The 19446-nt window shown below is 55.5% G+C and overlaps 1 protein-coding gene across 1 annotated transcript in view; it reads left to right on the forward strand.

Moving 5' to 3' along the window:
- Window positions 1-2405: 2405 nt before the first annotated feature.
- NCLIV_043730 (hypothetical protein) overlaps window positions 2406-19446 on the forward strand; it is a gene marked incomplete at both ends in the record, with an annotated part of 29398 nt that continues 12357 nt past the window's right edge. The window contains 15 exons of the mRNA XM_003881291.1: window positions 2406-2534; window positions 2993-3830; window positions 4707-5679; window positions 6164-6996; window positions 8491-8704; window positions 9156-9546; window positions 10254-10848; window positions 11925-12076; window positions 12654-12753; window positions 13377-13429; window positions 13786-14190; window positions 14573-14730; window positions 15399-16337; window positions 16536-18109; window positions 18724-18927. Of these exons, the coding sequence (XP_003881340.1) occupies window positions 2406-2534; window positions 2993-3830; window positions 4707-5679; window positions 6164-6996; window positions 8491-8704; window positions 9156-9546; window positions 10254-10848; window positions 11925-12076; window positions 12654-12753; window positions 13377-13429; window positions 13786-14190; window positions 14573-14730; window positions 15399-16337; window positions 16536-18109; window positions 18724-18927 (7558 nt within the window). The remainder of the gene's footprint in view (window positions 2535-2992; window positions 3831-4706; window positions 5680-6163; window positions 6997-8490; window positions 8705-9155; window positions 9547-10253; window positions 10849-11924; window positions 12077-12653; window positions 12754-13376; window positions 13430-13785; window positions 14191-14572; window positions 14731-15398; window positions 16338-16535; window positions 18110-18723; window positions 18928-19446) is intronic.

Consider the following 19446-nt stretch of genomic DNA (forward strand, 5'->3'; position numbering starts at 1 on the left):
CACGTGTTCCTGACTAGATAGAAACGGAGTGAAACGCGCCGCTCAGGCCAGAGTTGCAAACATGGAAGCGACCGCCTCAAGAATCGCGTTTTTATAGCAATGCGTATGCAAATCTTATGTGGAGTCGGTCGCCTCACCAGGCAACACGCCAGACCTCGAAGAAGCGAATTCGAAGAGCACGGTCCGCAGCAAAATGCTGTTCAACGTGTTGTGTTAACTGTCGCTCCTCGTCCAATAGTACTTCGCGATACCGCAAGGTTCCACGGCGAGTTGGGGGGCGCGGCGTTACGAGTTGTGCTGGTACAACTCGCAGCCGGATTCTTTCGAGGGCGCCGACTGGTGTTGGGTTCGACGGCAAAGGCGTCGCGCACCAAACAGAAATTCGCAGCCGACTGAGTTCTACATTTTTGTATTGCCACACGTCTCCTCCGGCGAACGTGCGAGACCATGTGTGTTTTTCTATTTACTGGTACACATTTCAGCCGTGTCATTGTCGGTGTTAGCTTGGGATTCTTTCGTCAGGATAGTTATAGCTCGCTGGTCGTATGCTCGCTGATAAAACTTTGAGTGAGTACGAAAGTCCCTTTTTTTAAAAGACTCTCGGAAAAGGGCTTGGCAATGATCTATTTTGTTTACCGGTAACCAACCTACGGTTCGGCCGGGAAAAGAGTGAGAATACTTTCCATTGAACACAGTAAATACAGTCTGGCGAGCCCAGTGAGTGGTCACTTTGAACGTAGGTCACCCAGGCATTACAGGTGTGGAAGGCTAGAGCTTAACACCCGGAGTAGCTGCTGGTCCTCAAACTGTAGCACCATCCTTTTACTTTCGGAGCAGCATTCTTCGTCCTCGATCTTGCAGCCGGATACACGAAACATCACGAGACTGACGCTGTGTGAATAGTCTCAGGCGTACACGCATTCAGTGTGCTGTGTACTGTGCTCTCTACTCGAGAATTCAAATATTTTAGAGTTATTGATAGAGCACACAAAATCCAGGGGAGAACAACGAGGGCAAAAGCGACCTTCATAAATATCTGACAGATATTTGAACCATAATAGACTCACGCTCCACTGCTCCGTAACTTGAGTAGGACAAGCACGTTTTACTGTACGACTTGATGAGCTGGGTAAAGTGGTTCTCTTCCGTGTGTCACAGTTTTCGAGGCCCCCTTGAGCGTCAAACAGCTACCGCTTTAGAACAGCCTATGTGCTGCACTCGTGGACATGTATGCAACCATAGATCTGAAAGATTAGCCATATGTAACGAGAGGCACGCAGATACGGGTAGCTGAACAGTTTCCAAAAGATCACAATTTGCCGTTCGGGGGTGAATGCATGAGCACAGCCCCACTGTGGCATGCAGATAATTTGCCCTTTTATTTGTCATCAAGTAAAGGTGTGCCGGAGATTTTCGTTCAGATCTGAAGATCTCATCACTTACTGAAAAAAAATCCTCGACTAAATGAGGCAAAAGCATTTGCCATGGTGGCGCTCGAAAGGGGTCGATTGTTTTGGTGGTCCCAGAAAGCTTTCCCTGCAGAAAAACATCTGTGATGCTCCCGTCGTTCTCGCGCAGCAAAGCACAGAAATACCAGACAGTCCTCATCTGACTTGCATCACTTGGATGCTTTCCTACCTAGTATTAACCACAAACTTCCTCCTGTACCATTTCTTTTCTGTTCAAGTGCATCTTGCATCGATTTCCTCGCGCGTCCCCGGCTCAAGCTGGTGTTTTTCCGCCAGTGTCACTCCATGAATGGAATTCATTTAGAAAGCGTCGAAATACTACAACGAATCTGTTATGGCGCAGGCAGGACAGGCGCACTCAGTGGCAGTAGATATGCTTTGCCTGTCCGCACGAGGTGATACGCGCCTGATGGATCAACGCTCCGAGCTCGCTCTCATGGACGCTAACGTAACACAGACTTCTCGGGCTTTTCTGTCTTCTGTTACTTGGTGAAACGATTGAATCTGGCCTCTCTGGCCTTTCGTCTGGTTGCTATGCACCCTGTTCCGGGGTGCTTGACTTGTGAGAGAATAGCTGGATCCAATTCTCCACTAGATTGTCAGCTAGCATTTGCAAGTGGAACCTAGCATTATTTGTTGATCACGCGAGCACCGGTAACCCTTTCCCTTTTTCGTTTCCTCGCTGATGCGGGGCTACTGAGCATCATATAGGGTCAGCGAATCGCGTGCTAATCTCGTACAGAAAGCCGATTGGGGTCCAGCGGACTGTCTAAAGTTGGAACGGGCCTTCCCCGTACCGTTTGCCGAGGAGAAAGTGACCAAGCGGTCTCGAGACATACAAGAAATGACCCATCATTGGCCGGAAGAAGGTCGGCGTTCCTGGCGCTAGAACCTCAGCACACCTTCCCAACAGTTTGCCTCTTCCCTCTCTTCACCATGTTGGTCGAAACACCCGTTTCCATCATCGATCTGGAAACGCAGGTGGACAGGCTCATTAGCGCCATTAGGGGCCACAGCGGGAAGGTGGCCCAGGGTGCTCACTCTGCCTTCGCTAACAAAGCCTACGTAAGTTGGTAACTCAAGCGGTGTCGGAAAATAAAAGAACGCTTTCCACGGCGACGTGCGTTTCTCGTGACGTGGCGTTGAAGCAGCTTTCCATATAGCATCAGAGAGCATTGTCTTGCCGGCTCTTAAAGCAACCTGAACTCTTGGCGTGCACCGCAAGAAACAGCTGCGAAGTGATCACTGCTCAAGCGCACCGGAAACACACGATGAAAACCGACGGCTTTTCGACCTTTTGCTGGAAGCGTGCGCGGCGACACGTAAAGGCGTCACAAAAAAACTGTGGGCAACCAGAGGCGGCCCGTCGCTTTCCGCCCTAGTAGAAGCGCCTTTGCTCCACTCAAATTCCCTTTACAATCGAGCTGGTACGATGGATGCAGACTGAAGACTGGCGAGAGATAAGGCAGGTGCTTGCCGCGTGGGCCGCGAACCGCATTCCTCTCTGCGTTCGGCTCCAACAGGCCTGCCGCCTGGGATTTGAGCTCGCAGCCGCTGGAGCGACAGAGTTAGTCTGGTCCGCGATCTGTGAGTATTTCCACGACGAAGTGAACGAGCAGGTGCACACCGTCTTCGGCGCGCGGGACAAAAGTCGAGGCGTGACCGCAAGTTCCGCCACTGCATCCAAGAATGGCTGTCTTCCCGCACCTGCCGCGCGGGGGGAGAGCGGCGAAGATGGTGTGCTTTCAGCCCCCAGGACGTCGACGAGCCGCAAAAGTACAGACATGCAACTAGTCACTGCTGTCTGCCTCATGGTACAGTTGCGAACCGTTGTTACCTTTCACCGAGCCTCAAAGAATGATCCGCATCTTTACACGGCGCAGTCGATCCGCGAAGCGGCAGACAGGCTGCAAGAATGCCAGCACTACCTCCGGGCTTTCGTTCAGCTACCATGCCAAGATCGCGAGTCGTACTATTGGATTCCGCTCCAGTGTAGCATCATGGTTTACCGCATCTGTAGATACTTGCGAACGGAACATCATGGAAGTTTATGTAGGCCGTGCTTAGCGTGGGTGCTTTCGTGCCTCGACGCGAGTGTCCCGCTGCTGAGTCCTCAGTACCTGCGCTGGAAGTCATCTTTAGCTCTTCAGATTATTCGCGTCAGCGAGACTGAGATGGCGTTCGACGATGCCAGCCGCGTGTGCACTCGCATGCTGGGGGAAGTCCAGAAGCTGGAACTATACGAACGCATGGAACCCCCTGTCCCGGAAGAAATCAGAAACATCTTGGCCCACACACGCTTTCTCTTCACGGCGCTCAGTCTCAAGTACCAGTGCTGGTCCGAAGAACTTCCAGTAAGCAGTGAGTGCCTTCGTCTGGAGCTGCTGCCTGAAGCTTTGGAATTGAAATAGCGGGAGACACACTGCACGTCGTTTCTCTCTCCGAAGCAGGAGGGAGTATCTACTGTACGCAGTGTCCTCGCTCAGGTACACGCGCAGTCTTCCACGACTGTGGAATTGCGTTTCAGCACCGTTCTCTCCGAGGGAGGAGAACACGGCGGGGCTCGTCAACTGGGAACAACGACTGGAAGGCTCGCCGCCCACAGATAATCGCATCGCCCGACACTTTTCCGTAGAGGCACCATGTGAATACACTCCAGTGTGGAATGCCGCCAGAAAGTACACTGTCGCAAAGACAGAGACCCAAGCCCGGACAGCGGTGGCTAGTGGGACGCATCCACGGAATTCGTGTAAGAGGGAATTCCTCCACGTGGCAAAATGGGATGCGTTCAAGAGAGAGAGGCGCGTATTTCACTTGCACCAGCTCTGATTCAAGGGTTTTGCAAAAGGGAATACCGGTGTGCTAAACGCCACGAATCGCGTTGTCGCCGTGGAACGCGGCAGGCCGAGCGCTGTGATAGAACGATGTCTCTCGGCAGTGATCCACCTCTCAGGGACAAAAAACTCTGGCTGGGGCTTTCCGAGAGCGCAACGTCTAAGAGGGGTGCCGGGGATTGTCAACTGAACGCGATCATCACACTCGTGGAACCTAACGGACTGGCGCGGAGGCTACTGCGTTTTCAATGCGTTAAATGTTCCAAACACTAAAGGTGCGAGTACTTTCTCGTGGTGTCCTAGAGCCGCTGCCGGACGGCAGCAGGCGTGGTATAGAGTCGGTTGAAGCGCGGCGTCTTTAAAACTTGTTTGCCTTTTTATGCATTTTTATGTGTCTGCGTAGCGGCCGTGGAGACTCTACAGCAGTTGTCTCGGGACTTCGCTGCGGTTTACGCCCGAGAAACACAAGACACAGACCCGTTTGGCCCGAATGTAGGCAGAGGCCGCGCGCCTGCTGCTCCCGCAACTTTTGCCCCGTCTACTCTTCCGCTAGAGGATGTGCACGGATCCAGCTATCTGCCGCAGCGTCTGGTGATGACTTTGCTGCTGGAGTTCGCTTCCCTCGACGACGGTTCTCAGCGCTTAGTTGACCTCTCGGATTGGCTGCCACAGGCCGAGAGTCTCCTGCCTCAGTATCTGCCGCCTTCCGACCGTCTATCCGCCGACACCCCAAGCCGTGTTCTCAGAGCAGAAGATTTATCCGCGGGCCCGAGAGCTGGGGTATGGCCAGCAGGAACTGCGGACGGCTCCCCGAATCACGCCGGCGGAACAGGGAATGCGCCACAGAGGAAGAAAAAAACCGCTGCCGCAAGCGATGTTAAGGAGCCTACGCTCTCTAAAGAGACTGGCGCTACTGGTTACGGACTCCAGTCACCTGCAGCGGAGGAGGCCGGAAAGTGTGTGCAGTTCAGTTTAGTGGACCAGTGTCTCACCGCCGCCGGGGGTGTTCTGAGTGACATTCTCTCTGGGACAGAGAAGATCGATCAACTCATTCAGTCTGTTCCACTTGCGGAAGACCCGAGCTGGAGCGGAGCCGTCGCGGCTCAAAGCGCAGTCACCGACGGACTGGCAAAGAGAGGAGGATCGAAGAAAAACAGACCTAGCTCTCATGCGCCCAGTGCAGAAAGGGGGGAAATCTCCGCTTCGCCGAGCTTGGCCGCTACCCTAGCAGCCGTCAGAGCTGCCCAGAGAGCCGCCATGGAGCTGCCGGAGAGTATCCATGTCGAACTGTTTCTCCTGTGCTTCCGATTTCGGAATCAACTAGGCGAAAGGTTCCAGCGCCTTTGTCGCACACTTGAAGCCAGACTCCGGTACAGGTAGGTAGCCAGGCACCACAGAGTTCGTTCGCCAGTTTTCGGTGGCAAACCTCAGAGTTCACGGTCGTTCATGCTGTACACAAAGACGTGCATCGACACCCACTGATCACCTGCTACCCTATAGAAGACCCGAGCAAACACAGCGACACCGACGCGGAGGTAGGCTGAGACGGAAAGAGCCCTATATTTCCCCCTCTTAGCCAGCGTAGGAGAGACACCCGCAGCGCCGTTGTTGGTGACTGCCAGGGCGTGCGTCCTTGAATAACCATGGCACTCCCGAGACATTCTCCGTCGCGCGGATAGAGATGTCTAGGGACGTGGTGTTCCCCCCCCGCAGGCTTTTCTTCCTTCGCTGATTCAAAGACAGTCGCCGTCGCCTTTGCTTCTCCGCGCGGGACCTACCCGCTGGTTTTTGTTTTGATGTGTTGCGCACTCGGTTTCGATCTTCGTTTTCGCGTCCGACACTTTTCTTCGCTTCCCACAGACACTTTTTGAACCCGCCGTTGGTGGACCTGGCAGTTTCTTCGTCGACTTCCGGGAAGCTTGCGCGTCGAGGGTCTGCTGCGGGTAGCGAGTCGAACGAGTCGCCTCCGTGGACGGTGTTGTCTTGTGATTTGCTGACCTTCAAGCAAGCTCTTCCCCTAGGGGCCACAGGCGGCGTGACTTCGTCGACCGGAACGTATCTCGTGGGGCAGCGCTGGGACTGGGAGCGCGTCCTGAGGAGCGTCGCCCGGCCGTGCTCCGCGGGAGAGTCCGACGAAGAAGCTGCAGCTGCAGAGAAACTCGAAGTCGTGCGCCGCGAGCTCGAGAGTGTAGCGCTGATTTGTGACCTGCGTCCCGTGTGGGCGACGAGTCACGAAGAAGCCAAGAAACTGTACAGAAAAGGGAACTCCGGCGGATCGACAGATCTTGAGGGCGACAGAGCCGCCTCAGCTCCCGTCGCCGGCGATCTCACAGCTGCGCTCGAATTTGATGCCCGCCGCCTACTCAGCGACACCGTGGCTGGGTTTCGGAAGCATCTCGTGAATGAAATCGACAACGGTCTCATTCCCTCCGAAGTGGCGTCTCTGGTTGCTCTAGAAATCCCCCTGCGCAAGTCGCAAGATCGAGAGACCACCGCATCTCGCAAACCTACCCAGAACTTGTTCCTCGTCTATCTCCGGTGCTCGGGGCGCGCCCGTCCGGTTCGAGCGGGAGGGAATAGTGGCAGAGAGACGAATTTCGATCCACCAGGAGGGTTTTGCGGAGAAAAGGACGCGACCGCGCCGCTCGAGGGGTCGGGACACAGTCTCGGAAAGGCAGAGAGCGACTGGTCCGGTGGGGAAAGGAGTGTCTGTTTGATGCAAACCGACGTTCAAAGTTTGAGTCGACTGACAGAAGAAACGACCTCGTGGACGCCCATCGTGAAGCACACGGCCGAGATCCCCGGCTGTTCTCTCGCACATGCACTCTTACAACCTGCGAAGGACCTCGCTCTTGTACCGTCGCAGTTTCCGTTCTGCCACCCTCCCTCCCCGAAATTCTCCTTACTCGTTCACCCCGACCTGAGACGGACACCCCCAGAACTCCAGGTCAAGCGAACCACCGGCGAAAAAGCTGCGACTTGCAAGCTGCAGGTTTTCGCATGTGACTGGAAAGTGTAACCCGAAATGGGACACACTGCCGATAACTGAGATCTAGGAAAAAAGCGACCAGCCGATTTCGTTTCGTAGCCCCCCCCCTTATTTCCGTGGCGCCTGTGGGACTGCTTTCGTCACCTCGACCCACAATGAATGCCTTAAACATTCCTGTCCACAAATACTACTACGGAACTCCATAAACGTATATAACATTGCATGTCTTCGCGTGTGCGAGTCACACAAATAATACCTAGACACACATAAAGATATGCATACACATGCATCCATGTATTCGCGTAACGCCTGCTTCCGTTCTCCCCTTTTCCCGCGTTTGTCTCGTTTCGAGGCACTCTTCCTGACATGCATTTTCTGTTGGTTGCCGCGTCGCTGCCACGTCTTTGCCGCAGGGAAAGGCGTTCCAACTTTATGCAAGTTTGTGGGCAGAGGTCGACGCTCTTCCTTCTCTCTTCTCGCAGTTCAAATTCGCAATGGCGGGGCTTCTCGCGCCGCTTCAAGTTTCCAGGAGGGGCCTGCGGGAGGCCCAGGCTCGCTGCTGCGCCGCCACAAGCACGGCGAGTTACAGACTGGAGCTGACGGAAGTGACTTACAGAGACGCGGAGTACCGACATCTGTTGGACACGAGCGTTAAGCTTCTTTCCCTTCTTCTTGACGACCCTCATTTGGCTTCCCTGTTTTTCGTGAAAGAGCAGGAATTTGTCTACGACGTTGTCTTTGAGGCAAGTGCGACCTGCCCCGGCCCGCTCTCTCAAAAACACCGCATTCGATGTCGCCGCACCGCGTTTCTGCCAATCCACCCAGACGAAGGATCTCGGCCCGTCTCCGTGCGCGGCCTTATACGCTTTAAGGCGCTCTCTCTATATATACGGTTTCTGTTATTGATGCCCCCAGACACATACATATACATATATATACATACATGTATATATACATGTATGTGCATGCATGTCTCGTCGACTAGGATAATGGGCACACATCCGCATCGGACCGATGAGCAGACCATTCGGATATGCCTTCTGATGGTTTTCTGCTTTCGTTCCCCTTTTCGCCCAAAAGAGTTTGTCGCCCCACTGATTTCCGTTTGGCAGCACCCCGCGATCCTGGTGCGTGTCTCTGCTTCTCCGTTCTGCGCTTGGCTCTGTCGGTCTCCAGCTTTGGTCCGGTCACCTCACAGAAGTGATTCAGTGGATAGACGAAACGGCCAGCCGCGACAACTGGGGAAGATACGAGGAGGATGCCTCGCTCCTTCGCCGATGGGAAGGGTTTCTCTGCTCAGCTCTCGGCACTGTGTTGCGGGCCATGCTGACCTGTGGACTCCAAGACGCGAATGCGATTGCGCAGGCGACCTACACACTGACGAGGCTCCTCAGAGCGCGGAAGGAACACCGGTACACCCCAGGGGTTCTCTCCACATTTCAGGAAAAGAGGCCCGAAAAGCAGAGAGTCCCGGCGAACCTGTGCAACGACCGTGCATTCGACAGGGGATCTCGCGTTGCCGGCGAAAGTTCTTCGGAGAGGTTCATAGGATTTTTGTCTCTCCCATATTTCCTTTTGCGCGCACATCTCATCTACATATATGCAGCTTGTACCTCGACCAATCTGTGATTGCCACGCTTTCGTTCTACACGTACACCCGGGGACTCTTATATGTGCCTCCATCTATTATGTATGTACGCGTATGGAAGCGTAAGTATATGAAGAGGGTTGCGAGAGCTGTGCGTCTCCACTTGTATCCGTGCCGTTGCCTCGCTTGGAAGGAGACCTTCTTCGTTTCTGTGCATTAACTCGGCTACGCATCCCGTACGCGAAGGGCGTACCCGTTTCTTCCCTTCTTCTCAGGGCAGCTCGGAAGCATGTCCGGTCTGCCGTGGCCCACGTCGAGGAGATTGTCGGATCCTTAATGCAGCAGTCTGGCAGCGGCCTGGACCCGTGTCTCACAGCGTCTCTGGATCCTCTTCCCTATCTCTTGGAAGAAGAAACCTTTAGAGAGAGAGAAAAACAGGAAACTCTTCTTTCCCCTAGAGCGTCTCCTGGCGCCGTCGCGCGTACGCGGCGAGGCGCGTACATCAGCGGCAGCTTCGCCAGTTTCGAAGGCGACAGCCAGAGCAACGCGAACGATGGCGAGGGAGAAAAATATCTCGGGCAGGAGAAAAAGTGGGGAGCATTCGTCCTGCAGAGCGCCAGCCTTCTCGTCATGCTCTACGACCTCAGTCTCAAGCTCGATCTGGAGGTAAAGGAAACCACCCTACTGAAGTCGACAGGAAGATGCTCCGGTTTCAGGTTGAAGAGCAAAGACCAACCAGACCCAGAAACAAATTACACGAGCAAGATGTGGAGAGAACACCTGCACTCGAAGAACAGAGACCCAAGAAACGCCACGATAGACGCCCGATAAGGTTTCATCTTCAATGAGCAGCAGAGTCATATATATATATATATATATATATGGATATATTGGATGTATTCTTTCGTGAAAACCAGTTCTGGTATTCCGATCGCCTATTCGATGAACATATAAGAACTATAGAGAGGTATCACCTGCGAACCTGTTGACGGGGGGCGGTCCACGTAAATACATGTGCCGCATGGGCGAAGAGTTTGGGTTCTCGATTGGTGATGGCTCTGCACAGCTACGGAGAGCCGTCAGTATATGCATCATGCATAGGATAGCGAGAGGCACTTCCGACACATTCTGTGGCAAGAAACGCACAAGTACGTCTGAACACATTCTATATGCGTATTTGGGCAGCTGGACCGGTGTGCGCAGGTAGACCCGCATCTATGTTTCCTGTCTTCTTTCAATCCTGTTTCTTTTTCGTCTGCTGGCGCTGTTAGTCTCGTCTCCCTCCTCCCTGTCGCTCCTGGCCTCTCTCTTCTTTCTCCCTCTTTCGTTCACAAGGACACGTTCGCTTCCGTTCGTCTTCTTCCATCCTGCAGCTGGGTGAACAGCCGGAGCGAGAAAAGGCGCTTGCTACTTCGAAAGAGAGGGGGATGAGAACCGAAGACGCTGCGAAGGCGGAGCAGTCGCATGCGGAGAAACTCATGCGTCAGCAGCTTCAGGAAATGGGAAACCTGGATTTGTCTCCGCTGGAGAACCACCTGCTTACGAAGTTGGGGCAGAACCCGTATCGTCTCTGTCTCTTTTGGTGTCGCCTCTCGGAGAGTCGGCAGGTCAACGCGCAGCAGATTCTCACCGTCGCTGTTCGGGAGCTCGAGAGCGCCGTAGCTACAGAAAGGCAGCTTGTTCATGCAGGCTGGCTGTTTCAGACGGACGATCCAGCGGCGGCGCCGCCGACGTCTCGCCCTCCGATTCTCCTCGGCCGGTCGTGTACCTCTCTGTCCCTTTCCATGCCGGCGACTCGAAAAAATGTCATGTCTCAGGACGCATTCGTCACCTTGTTCGGAGGGAAAATCGCGGGGTCGGGCATCTCAGTCACGAAACTGCACACCGATCTGCTGCACACTGGGTTCCGACACCCCCCCCAAGGCATCGTCCACATTCCTCATCTCGCCCCCAACACCAAGTACCACTGTGAGTGAAGAACGTTGACGGGGGCGAGAGCAGAAACGAGGAAACCTCTCCCGTTCCTAGCGAGGGGAACCCTACGGGGGGGAGGCGGCGACCTGCAAACCTGACAGGCTGCTGAAAAGCTGTACAGAGACACACACATCTCGGCGGGACAGCCAGCACCGTAGTAGAGGCGTAGGCGTGTGAATAGCCACTGGTATCTCCAAAAGCCGATCGCAGAGCGACATAAGGAACAGTTTTGTGCACACGCAGCAAGAACACTCGGCTATCCAGGCAACGGACTCCAGCACTTATACTCATCAGCAGAGACGCTTTTGATCCGGGCCGATATGCAACCCGCTGGACAGGACACTCCACGTGGACATGATTCCGGATATAGTTGCAGGCATGCACGTGGCCACGCCGCCAACGAAAAGAGCTGTACATACATCCTCAGGCGCCTCTATGCGTTAATTTATATATATATATATATCTATTACATATATATCTATCACATTACATATATATATATATATATATTACATTCCGTATATATATATATATATATATTACATATATATATATATATATTACATTCCGTATATATATATATATATATATATATTACATATATATATATATATATTACATGACATATATATATTACATTACGTATATTTATTACATATATATAGATATATATTACATATATATATATATATATATATATAGTTGTGTAGGTGCATACAAGCGCATTGTGTGCGTGTGTGGCAAATATGTGCGGAATTTTAGGAGTAGGGCAGAGTGTTTGCATTCCCGTTCGGGTCTAGAATTTTGCAGCCGTTTTGTTTATCCGCGCGCGGATGTACAGCCATCGTTTCTTGAATCGATCCGCCACTGCTCTGTCGAGGAGCACGGTAAAAGCACACATCGGCTTCTCACCCAAAACGGAAGACCCGGAGCCCGTGCTAGCGGCATTCCGCGTTTTTCTTCTCCGGAAGTGGCGCAACGCATACACTGGCGACGAAAGAACAGAAACAGAAACGCATTTAAACATTGGACGCGTGCTGTTTGCTCTACGTGCCTGTGCTGTTCAATAGTTGCATGCGAAGAGCACATCGACCTGAGGAAGAGTCTGGCGCTGAGCGAAACAACTCCGGATTTCGGCACCTACTATCCGCTACCGATTCCTCTTCTCTGGATGCACATCTTGAGTTCCGCACAGAAACTGGGCATCAAGAGCATCACCAAAGTGAGCGTTCTTTACCACTGCAGAGAGAGAGAGAGTTATTGTTTGCATTTGAAAGCAAGCCCCGCGGTTGGGAAGCGAGTCGGACGCTCCCGAGCTTCGTGAACTCGTGAACGACTCGAGACTTACGGCCAAATTGCTCTCGAAACCCAGAAACAAATACCTGTCTACGTCCTTCGGGGCTGCAGGACATACGAACAGATTCGTTTGCTGGGAGACGAAGGCCGCCGCACTTCGCCCTCTTCCCTCCCCGGTGCACATTGGCCTCGACCACGGCTGCATCTAGTTCAATTTGAAGAGTGAATTGAGGACGGGCCCTGCCTGATTTTGTGACCTCGAGGAAGCGATGCAGCTGAAAGTCTCGTCTCTGTACGCGTCCAAGGACGTCGATAGCTTCACGCCTATGCATGTCCCTCTGTAAATGCAGATATCCTTTTCCGTATATGTACAGGTTCAGGTTCCAAGAGCACAGGCACGACTGCATTTGTGTCTCAGGTCGTGTGTGCGTCTGGTAGGATCGAAATCCGCAGAGAAAGTTGACTGAACGTTCATCTTTCCCGTGCGGTTTTGGTTTGTGCAGATCTGCTGGGAAAAACTGTGGAGCTTCTTCTGTGAAGAAAAACGCGTCAGTCCGACGGCGGGCGGCCACACGATCTGCCACTTCAAGCCTTTTATTGCAGGTGAGACGAAAGCCCGAAGCTGTAAAGGCGAAACTCTCTTTTTCCTCTGGTCAGATATGCGCCCACGACACCAAATAGCCCACAGCGCAGCTTCTTGTCAACATTCATCAGTATCTCGCCACTTGCTTGCCTTCCGATTGCATGGATGGAGATGCATCTGCAAGTCAGGAGTTCGAGGCAGGAGATCACGCGGACTTGATCGTAAACACTCGGCCCACCGGCGACTCTACACGGCTACCTACACGTATATATATATATATATATATATATATATATTTATTTATTTATATGCATAGATCCGTGAATGTAGATGTGTAAATCTTTTTCTCTAGATGCATATGGGTATGGAAAGCGTTCAAGGGGTCATGACGGCTTTCTGCATCAGAAGACGCCCTGGCAAGCGTGTGTCTTCGCCTTTTGGGAACAGCCGGTCTCCACACGTAACGAAAACAGCAGGGAGGTTTGTTTGCAGGCCCAAGAGCACATGCGTGCTTGTAACTGGAGGGTTTTGGGGTAGCGCCGTCACCCATGTTGAGCAGAGTTCCAGTTTTCCCTTCCTTCTCGTCCTTTCTAAAATGGACAGCGCTCCTGCTTATTCTCCCTGCGGCCTCCCCTCGTCTCAGAGCGGCAATCTCCTTATGTCCTGGACGCTTTTGCCCGAGCCATCTGTGCCAAGGTGAGGTCTCGGCCGCGTTGAAAAAAGCACAAGATGTGCCACGCCCCTCCCCGCGAATCTCGAGACGCCCACAACGCTGACTTGGCACACACTTCTATATGCTTTTCTGTAGAGGCGAGGTATCTGTATTTACGCCTTTTTATGTGTAGGTATTTAACTCCTCAGGCCAACACACACGTGGGCTGCATGACGCGCCTTCATCTGCACATCGATTGGTGAGGGTCCGTAAGGTGTACGTGAAGATGCATCCCGTATTTTGCATGCGTTGCCTCCCGAGATGCGCGTGAAACGATGCGTTCCCGTGTGCCTTGGTTTGCGCGTCTGTGTCGGTGCCTTCCTCTCCCTGCGGGGCACAGTACTCCCATGCGCCCCTCGCCTCGGGCCGTTTTTCTGGACCTGGCCGAGATACCCGACGGGGACAGGAGAAGCGACAGCGGCGGGCGAGTCGCCTGCTGATTGCTGTGGAAGCTGCGAGTCTCGCGCGCAACTATTCCTGCCTGTTTAGTGCAGTTGCGGCCTACGACGCGCAGCTTCGGCCCCTGCTCTGTCTCCGCACGCTTCCGCCTCTTCTTCTGGACGGGGTTGTTAAATGCCTGGTTGCCATGGAAGGCGTGCCGTGCACAGCATGGCATCCTCGAGGCCGAGCGCTGTTCGGCCTCCTCACCTCTCGGCTGATGCTGCTTCAGACGCAGTGGCTGCAGGTAGGAGGAGGAGACGAATGGGGGGACCTGAAGGGGCAGGCTGCTCAAGAAGCGGAGGCAGTGAGGAGAAACGATACGAGAGTACGAGAGCCGACGAAGATTTTTTTCCTGATAGGATATGATAGAGGAACGGAAGGGAGCTCAGCGAGAAAAGCGAGGGAAGGAGCGACTAGATAGAGCAAGGCAGGTTCCCCCGTGGCTGGTGCCCCGCACAGACGCCATATGAAGTTTCGCCCGTTCGCTTGCTTGCAGCCTCTCCGATTCTGCCGCGTTCTTGCGTTTCGCCCCCTTCGTCGCTCCCAGCGCACTTGCTGCAGCTATCTCCTGTCTCTTTCGTCTCCTTTGCTCTGGCCGTCTCTTGTCTCCTCGATCTCCCCGGGAGTCGCGGCCCTCTTCCAGTTCTGAAATTGCCTTAACACCGTGTCTCTGTGCTGCGAAACAGCTGGCGGTCTACTCCGCGCTGAAAACGACCTGCTGCGTTCCGCAACTCACGTGCCCCGGGCTGGCCAGCCGGGCTACCTTTGAGGAGACGGAAATGCTTTTGCACTCCGCAGTCGCCGCCGTCGTCGTGGGCGGAGAGCGCGACGTCGGCAGCCTACGGTCGGTACCGCCCAGAAAAAGCGGATGTGCACCCTCGGACACACATGCGCGACTGGACTGAGTCTGAGTGAACGCCTCGAGGATGTGTCAATAGTTGGGTATATAGTATGCTCTTCTTGGATAGTATAGGCCGTGTTATTTTCCACAAGCGACGACATCTTATACGGCAGATTAGCTACGTCCTTTCGCAAGCAGTTTTTTTTGGCGTCGCAGGCAGCCCGGCCACACTCCGCCTTTCCCCCCCCGCAGGGAAGAAAGCGCCGCTTCAAACCCTTGCAGGGCGGCCCTGAGATTCCCGTCGTCCACGTTTGGGTCTACTGCAAACCAGCGCTGGGAGACTCTGTACGGAGAAAGGAACCGGCGGAAAACGGCCAATGTGCATGCCTTCTTCCGACCGCGCGTTTCAGTTGCAGCACGGGGAAGCCACGGCTCTCGCCTCCACGGAGCGACACGGAAGGCGACGTTCTTCCAGGGTCCCCTTAGTGTGGGAAAGAAGAGGAAAGAGCATTGGTTTTTGCCGTTTCCGAGCGAGCATTTTCTGTGGGGCCAGGGACGCTCTCGCGAGCCCCAGGGAAGCGGCCGCGGCTCAGACGGGAGGGGCCTCTTGTGGCGTTCTCCGCTTCGCTGCAGTTCTGTGCCTCGATCCTCTGCTGCCTGCTTTTTGCCAGAGCTCTGCTGCCAGAAGCCACCGAAGAGGATCTTCATGTTGCCGTCCTGGACCTGGACGCCATTCGGAAGGTGTCCAGCGCGGAGGACGCAGCCAAGTGTGCCCTTGCCGTTCTGGACCGCCTTCGGACCCACGCGCTCCTGAGACTCCCCCCTCCGTCGCTTCCTTCCTCTTCTTCATGTCCTTCGGTTTCCTTTCCTGTCGCTCCGTATTTCTACGGGTTGTTGATGACCTTGGCCCTACGAAAGTGCTCTCGCCAGTGGAAAGGTCGACCCACTCTGGAGTTTGCGTGGCTTATTCGCGAGGCCAGAAGCCTGCTCTTGAGTGCGGCCTCTCGCCCCAACTCCGCTTCCCCCTCGTCTCGAGTCGAGGGCGGCGACGCGAACGCGGCTCGCCTCTCTCCGCTTAAAGGCGGCGGCACCTCTGCTCTTCAGCTACCCCCCGCGTCCTCGGCCCCTGCGCTGTCCTTAGACAGGCAGCTGGAGGCTGCGACGGACGCCCTCGCTCGCTTCTTTCTGGATGAAACGGAAGCGACGGGCGTCGTCCGCTGCGATCCAGTCGAGGCCGTGCACCCTGGAGGCAGTGACATGCACCACTTGGCTGCGCCGTGGTCTTCTCTCGACTCGTATCCGGTCTTCCTCCGCCTCTTCGCTTCGGCTTCGCCCGCGCCCCCTCTCGGCGAGAGACCTCAGGGCCCGCGGGCATGCTCACCCGGTGGCCCGGCCGCCACAGCGGCTCCGCACGCGTCTCCCCTCGGTTCGCACAAGTGCCGCTTCCTGCGCGACCGCCCGCTGCAGTCCGAGGAGCTGCGCGCGGCGCTCGTGGCGAGCCGAGAGTCGCCCCTGACCCTCTGGCTGGCGGAGGTCGAGTTGCTGGCTGTCCGGCCGCTGCTCCAGCTTCTGCGGGAAGCGACGCGCCGCGGCCGAGTGCCGAGCTGGCGGTACGTGGTGTTGGATCCCTCCCAGGACCTCGAACAGCGAGAAGAGGTCTTGAGGCAGCATGCGCAGCTCCAGGGCGTTGACGCAGTCTCCGCGGGGGACGAAGCAACAGGGGAACCGGACTCCGCGCTCGCGGGCTGTACCCATACGCCCTGTGCGAGAGCCTGCGGCCGTAACGAGGCGTCGCGCTGGACGCGCAGGTCGACGCAGAGCCCACTTCCTTCCACATCCTGGGCTCTCTCGCCAGGCGACGCAGAGGAAGATGCCGCGCCGCACGCCAGCTCGCCTGATCCCGCTTGTTCCGGCGAAGAGGCGCTCAGGCAACACCGCGGAACGGATGCGTCCACCCTACTAAGAACTGGCAAAGAATCGAACCCCCGTCTCTCGCGGGTGTCGGTGCGCCCCGACCCGGCCGACCCCCCGCCGCGGCTCGCCGTGGGAAGGCCCTCGCAGATGGCGCCTTCCTCCATCAGGGATTCGGATCTCTCGTCTCCCTCGTCTTCGCCACTCTCGCCCTCCCTGGCGAGGCCTGGCCTTGCGGGGCGCGACCGCGGCGGATGGAGCCGCGAGGCAGAGTTGCGATTGGTCGCGAGCGTGGTGGGTCACCTGGCGCAGGCGGCTCTGTTGGCGTCTCTTGCGGAGGCTCCTCAGCTTCTGCAGTTGTGTTTGTTGAGTGCGTTGAACACACTTCTCTGTTCGGTTCCGTCTCCGAGAGAAATCGTCGATTTTTCTCTTTTCCTGTCTCAAAACGACGCAGCAAAGCAGGAGGACGAGTGCGCGCTCGATGCGCCGCCCGCCCTTGGACCTCCCTCTGCGCCGCCTCCCAACACTCTCCACGTCGCCTCGACCTCGGCAAATCCCCCGTCGAGCCGATTCAGCAGCAATCCAGGAGCGGCGGGTCCAGCTGCCTCGCCGACAGACGCCGCGCTCAAGGAAGGCAAGCGCGGAACGCCGCTCGCCCCATGTTTCCTCGCGGCCTACCTCCGCACAGCTGGCCTTGCTTCGCTCCTTCCCTACGGGCGGAACCAGCTCAGGGAGAAAGCTCTTTCGCCGTCGGATCTCGCGTCCGGCGTCCACCTGCCCCCCCTCTTCCTCCAGGCCCTCGGAGACAAAACGGCTGGGGGCCTCTCCGGCGGAGACCGAAGAGACAGGACCGTTCGCCAGGCGGGCGACTCGGGTGCGCGGAACGGCTCTTCTCTTGCCCCACGCGCGGCCAGCGGGTCAGGGGCGGCGGCCGGAAAAGTCTCGGGAGAAAGAAGTGGAAAATCTTCCGTGAGAGCGAAAGGCAAGTCGGTCGGCGGCCCCGGCTACTCCGCATTTGGGACCGCTTTGAGCGGAGCGCGAGAAGGTGACGAGGGGAGTCCTCCGGTCGACAACGGGGGGGCGCGCGGGAGGCTCGAGAGGAAGCCTGCAGACAGCGAGGGAGACAGTGGAGAAAGGGACCGAGAGGAATCGCCACTGCCCCTCTGGGTGGCGTTTGGCGTCTTGGCGCAAATGTGCGTCGACTTCTTAGCCAACCACAAGTCAGAGAGAGCTCGCCTCAGCGCGCCTGCAGGCGACGCAAAGAGCGGCGGCACGGCGAGCGGGAGAGGCAATGCAAGACTTTGCGCCATTGAGGGCGACCGCGAAGAAGAAAGAGAGGATCAGGGACACAGAACGTTGCAAAGCGACGCCGAGGACGTCCTCGCGGTTGCTTCAGACAGAGAAGCGAGCGACCGGCGTCCAATTGCGGGAGGAGCAGAAGAGGCGCCGGGGCGGCGACAGCGAGAGACAGGTGAAGCAGGAAAGAGAGGGGATACACTCTCGAGGAACGCGCGCCGACGCGGGGCCAGGCCAACTGGCCCCCGAGACCCACAACAGGAGACTGTTTCTGAAAGAGCGAGGGGAAGCCTGCGGGACCGAGAGGCGGAGTGTGTCTTTTCGGACGCGGCAGACAGCCCAGACGCGAGTTGGCGTTGCAAGTGGCGGAACACCTGCGCTCGAAAAGGGAACAAACTGCTCGTGTACCCCATGCGACCAGCTGCCGATCCCTTGCACACACATATATACGCATATATAGGCGGACGTTTCGACTTGTGTATGGTGTGCATGCGCGTCGATTTGAGGTGCAAAGAGACAGGCGCCAACAGGCAAACAGACGAAGATGAGGGCAGAAAAATTCCGCGCACCGCTGTGAACACACTTACACAAAAACGGATGCCGACAGGAACCACTCAGGTCGAGAGCTAGGCAACTGGTGTACAGCACGCAAGTACAGCGGTGAAAAGAGACGACCCAACTTACCCATATATATATATATATATATATGTACACAGATAGGTGTGGGGACGGACCCGCGGACTGGACAGCTTGATATGGCGAGGACATGCTGGAGCGTTTCCTTTGCAGACGCAACCCGCCAGCGAGAAGCGACTGGTGTCTCTCCCGAGGGGATGCCAAATCGTGTCTCCGCGATTTCTCGCGAAAGGTCTCCCCCCTGGTGTGGGGACTGGGAGACAGCCATGCAGCCAACGAGGGATGTACGCAGAGGGACACGGCCCGGCTGCAAGACGCGATACGACTACTTTGATGCGGAGAAACTGCCCTTTGAGGGTAAGCCATGCGAGCTTGTAGATTCAAAGCTAGCCCTGTCTCGAAAAGAGCTGCGACACCCGGTCAACAAGTCAGCCCTATAGATCCATGCACATTGACATATATATATATATATATATATATATATATATATATATATATATATGGATACCTGTATTTCTACGTATGCACAGGTATATGCGTGCATAGATGCATCCAGCACATGCACAAGAAGTATACAGACCTAAAAATGGGTCTCCAGGTGTAGAGTATGCATACATACATACATACATACATACCAGAACTGGTCAAGGTGTCTTTACCCTCTTCCGTTTCTCTCCCCCCAGCTTTTCAAGTCTTTGTCCCGGCAGCCGGCCGCGTGCCGAAGGAGGGCTCGTCTTCATCTCCTATTGCCACCCTCTGTCTAGGATCGTGGACTGTATTTTGTCCGTAAAGATGTTCAAGTTTGCATTTGCGCAGGCGAGTGCGTCTGTCTGTGCCGCTGTCTTTGCCGACGGTCCGTTTGGGCTTGGCTCTGCT

The sequence above is a fragment of the Neospora caninum genome, chromosome IX (assembly GCF_000208865.1).
Source record: "Neospora caninum Liverpool complete genome, chromosome IX".
Lineage (NCBI taxonomy): Eukaryota > Apicomplexa > Conoidasida > Eucoccidiorida > Sarcocystidae > Neospora > Neospora caninum.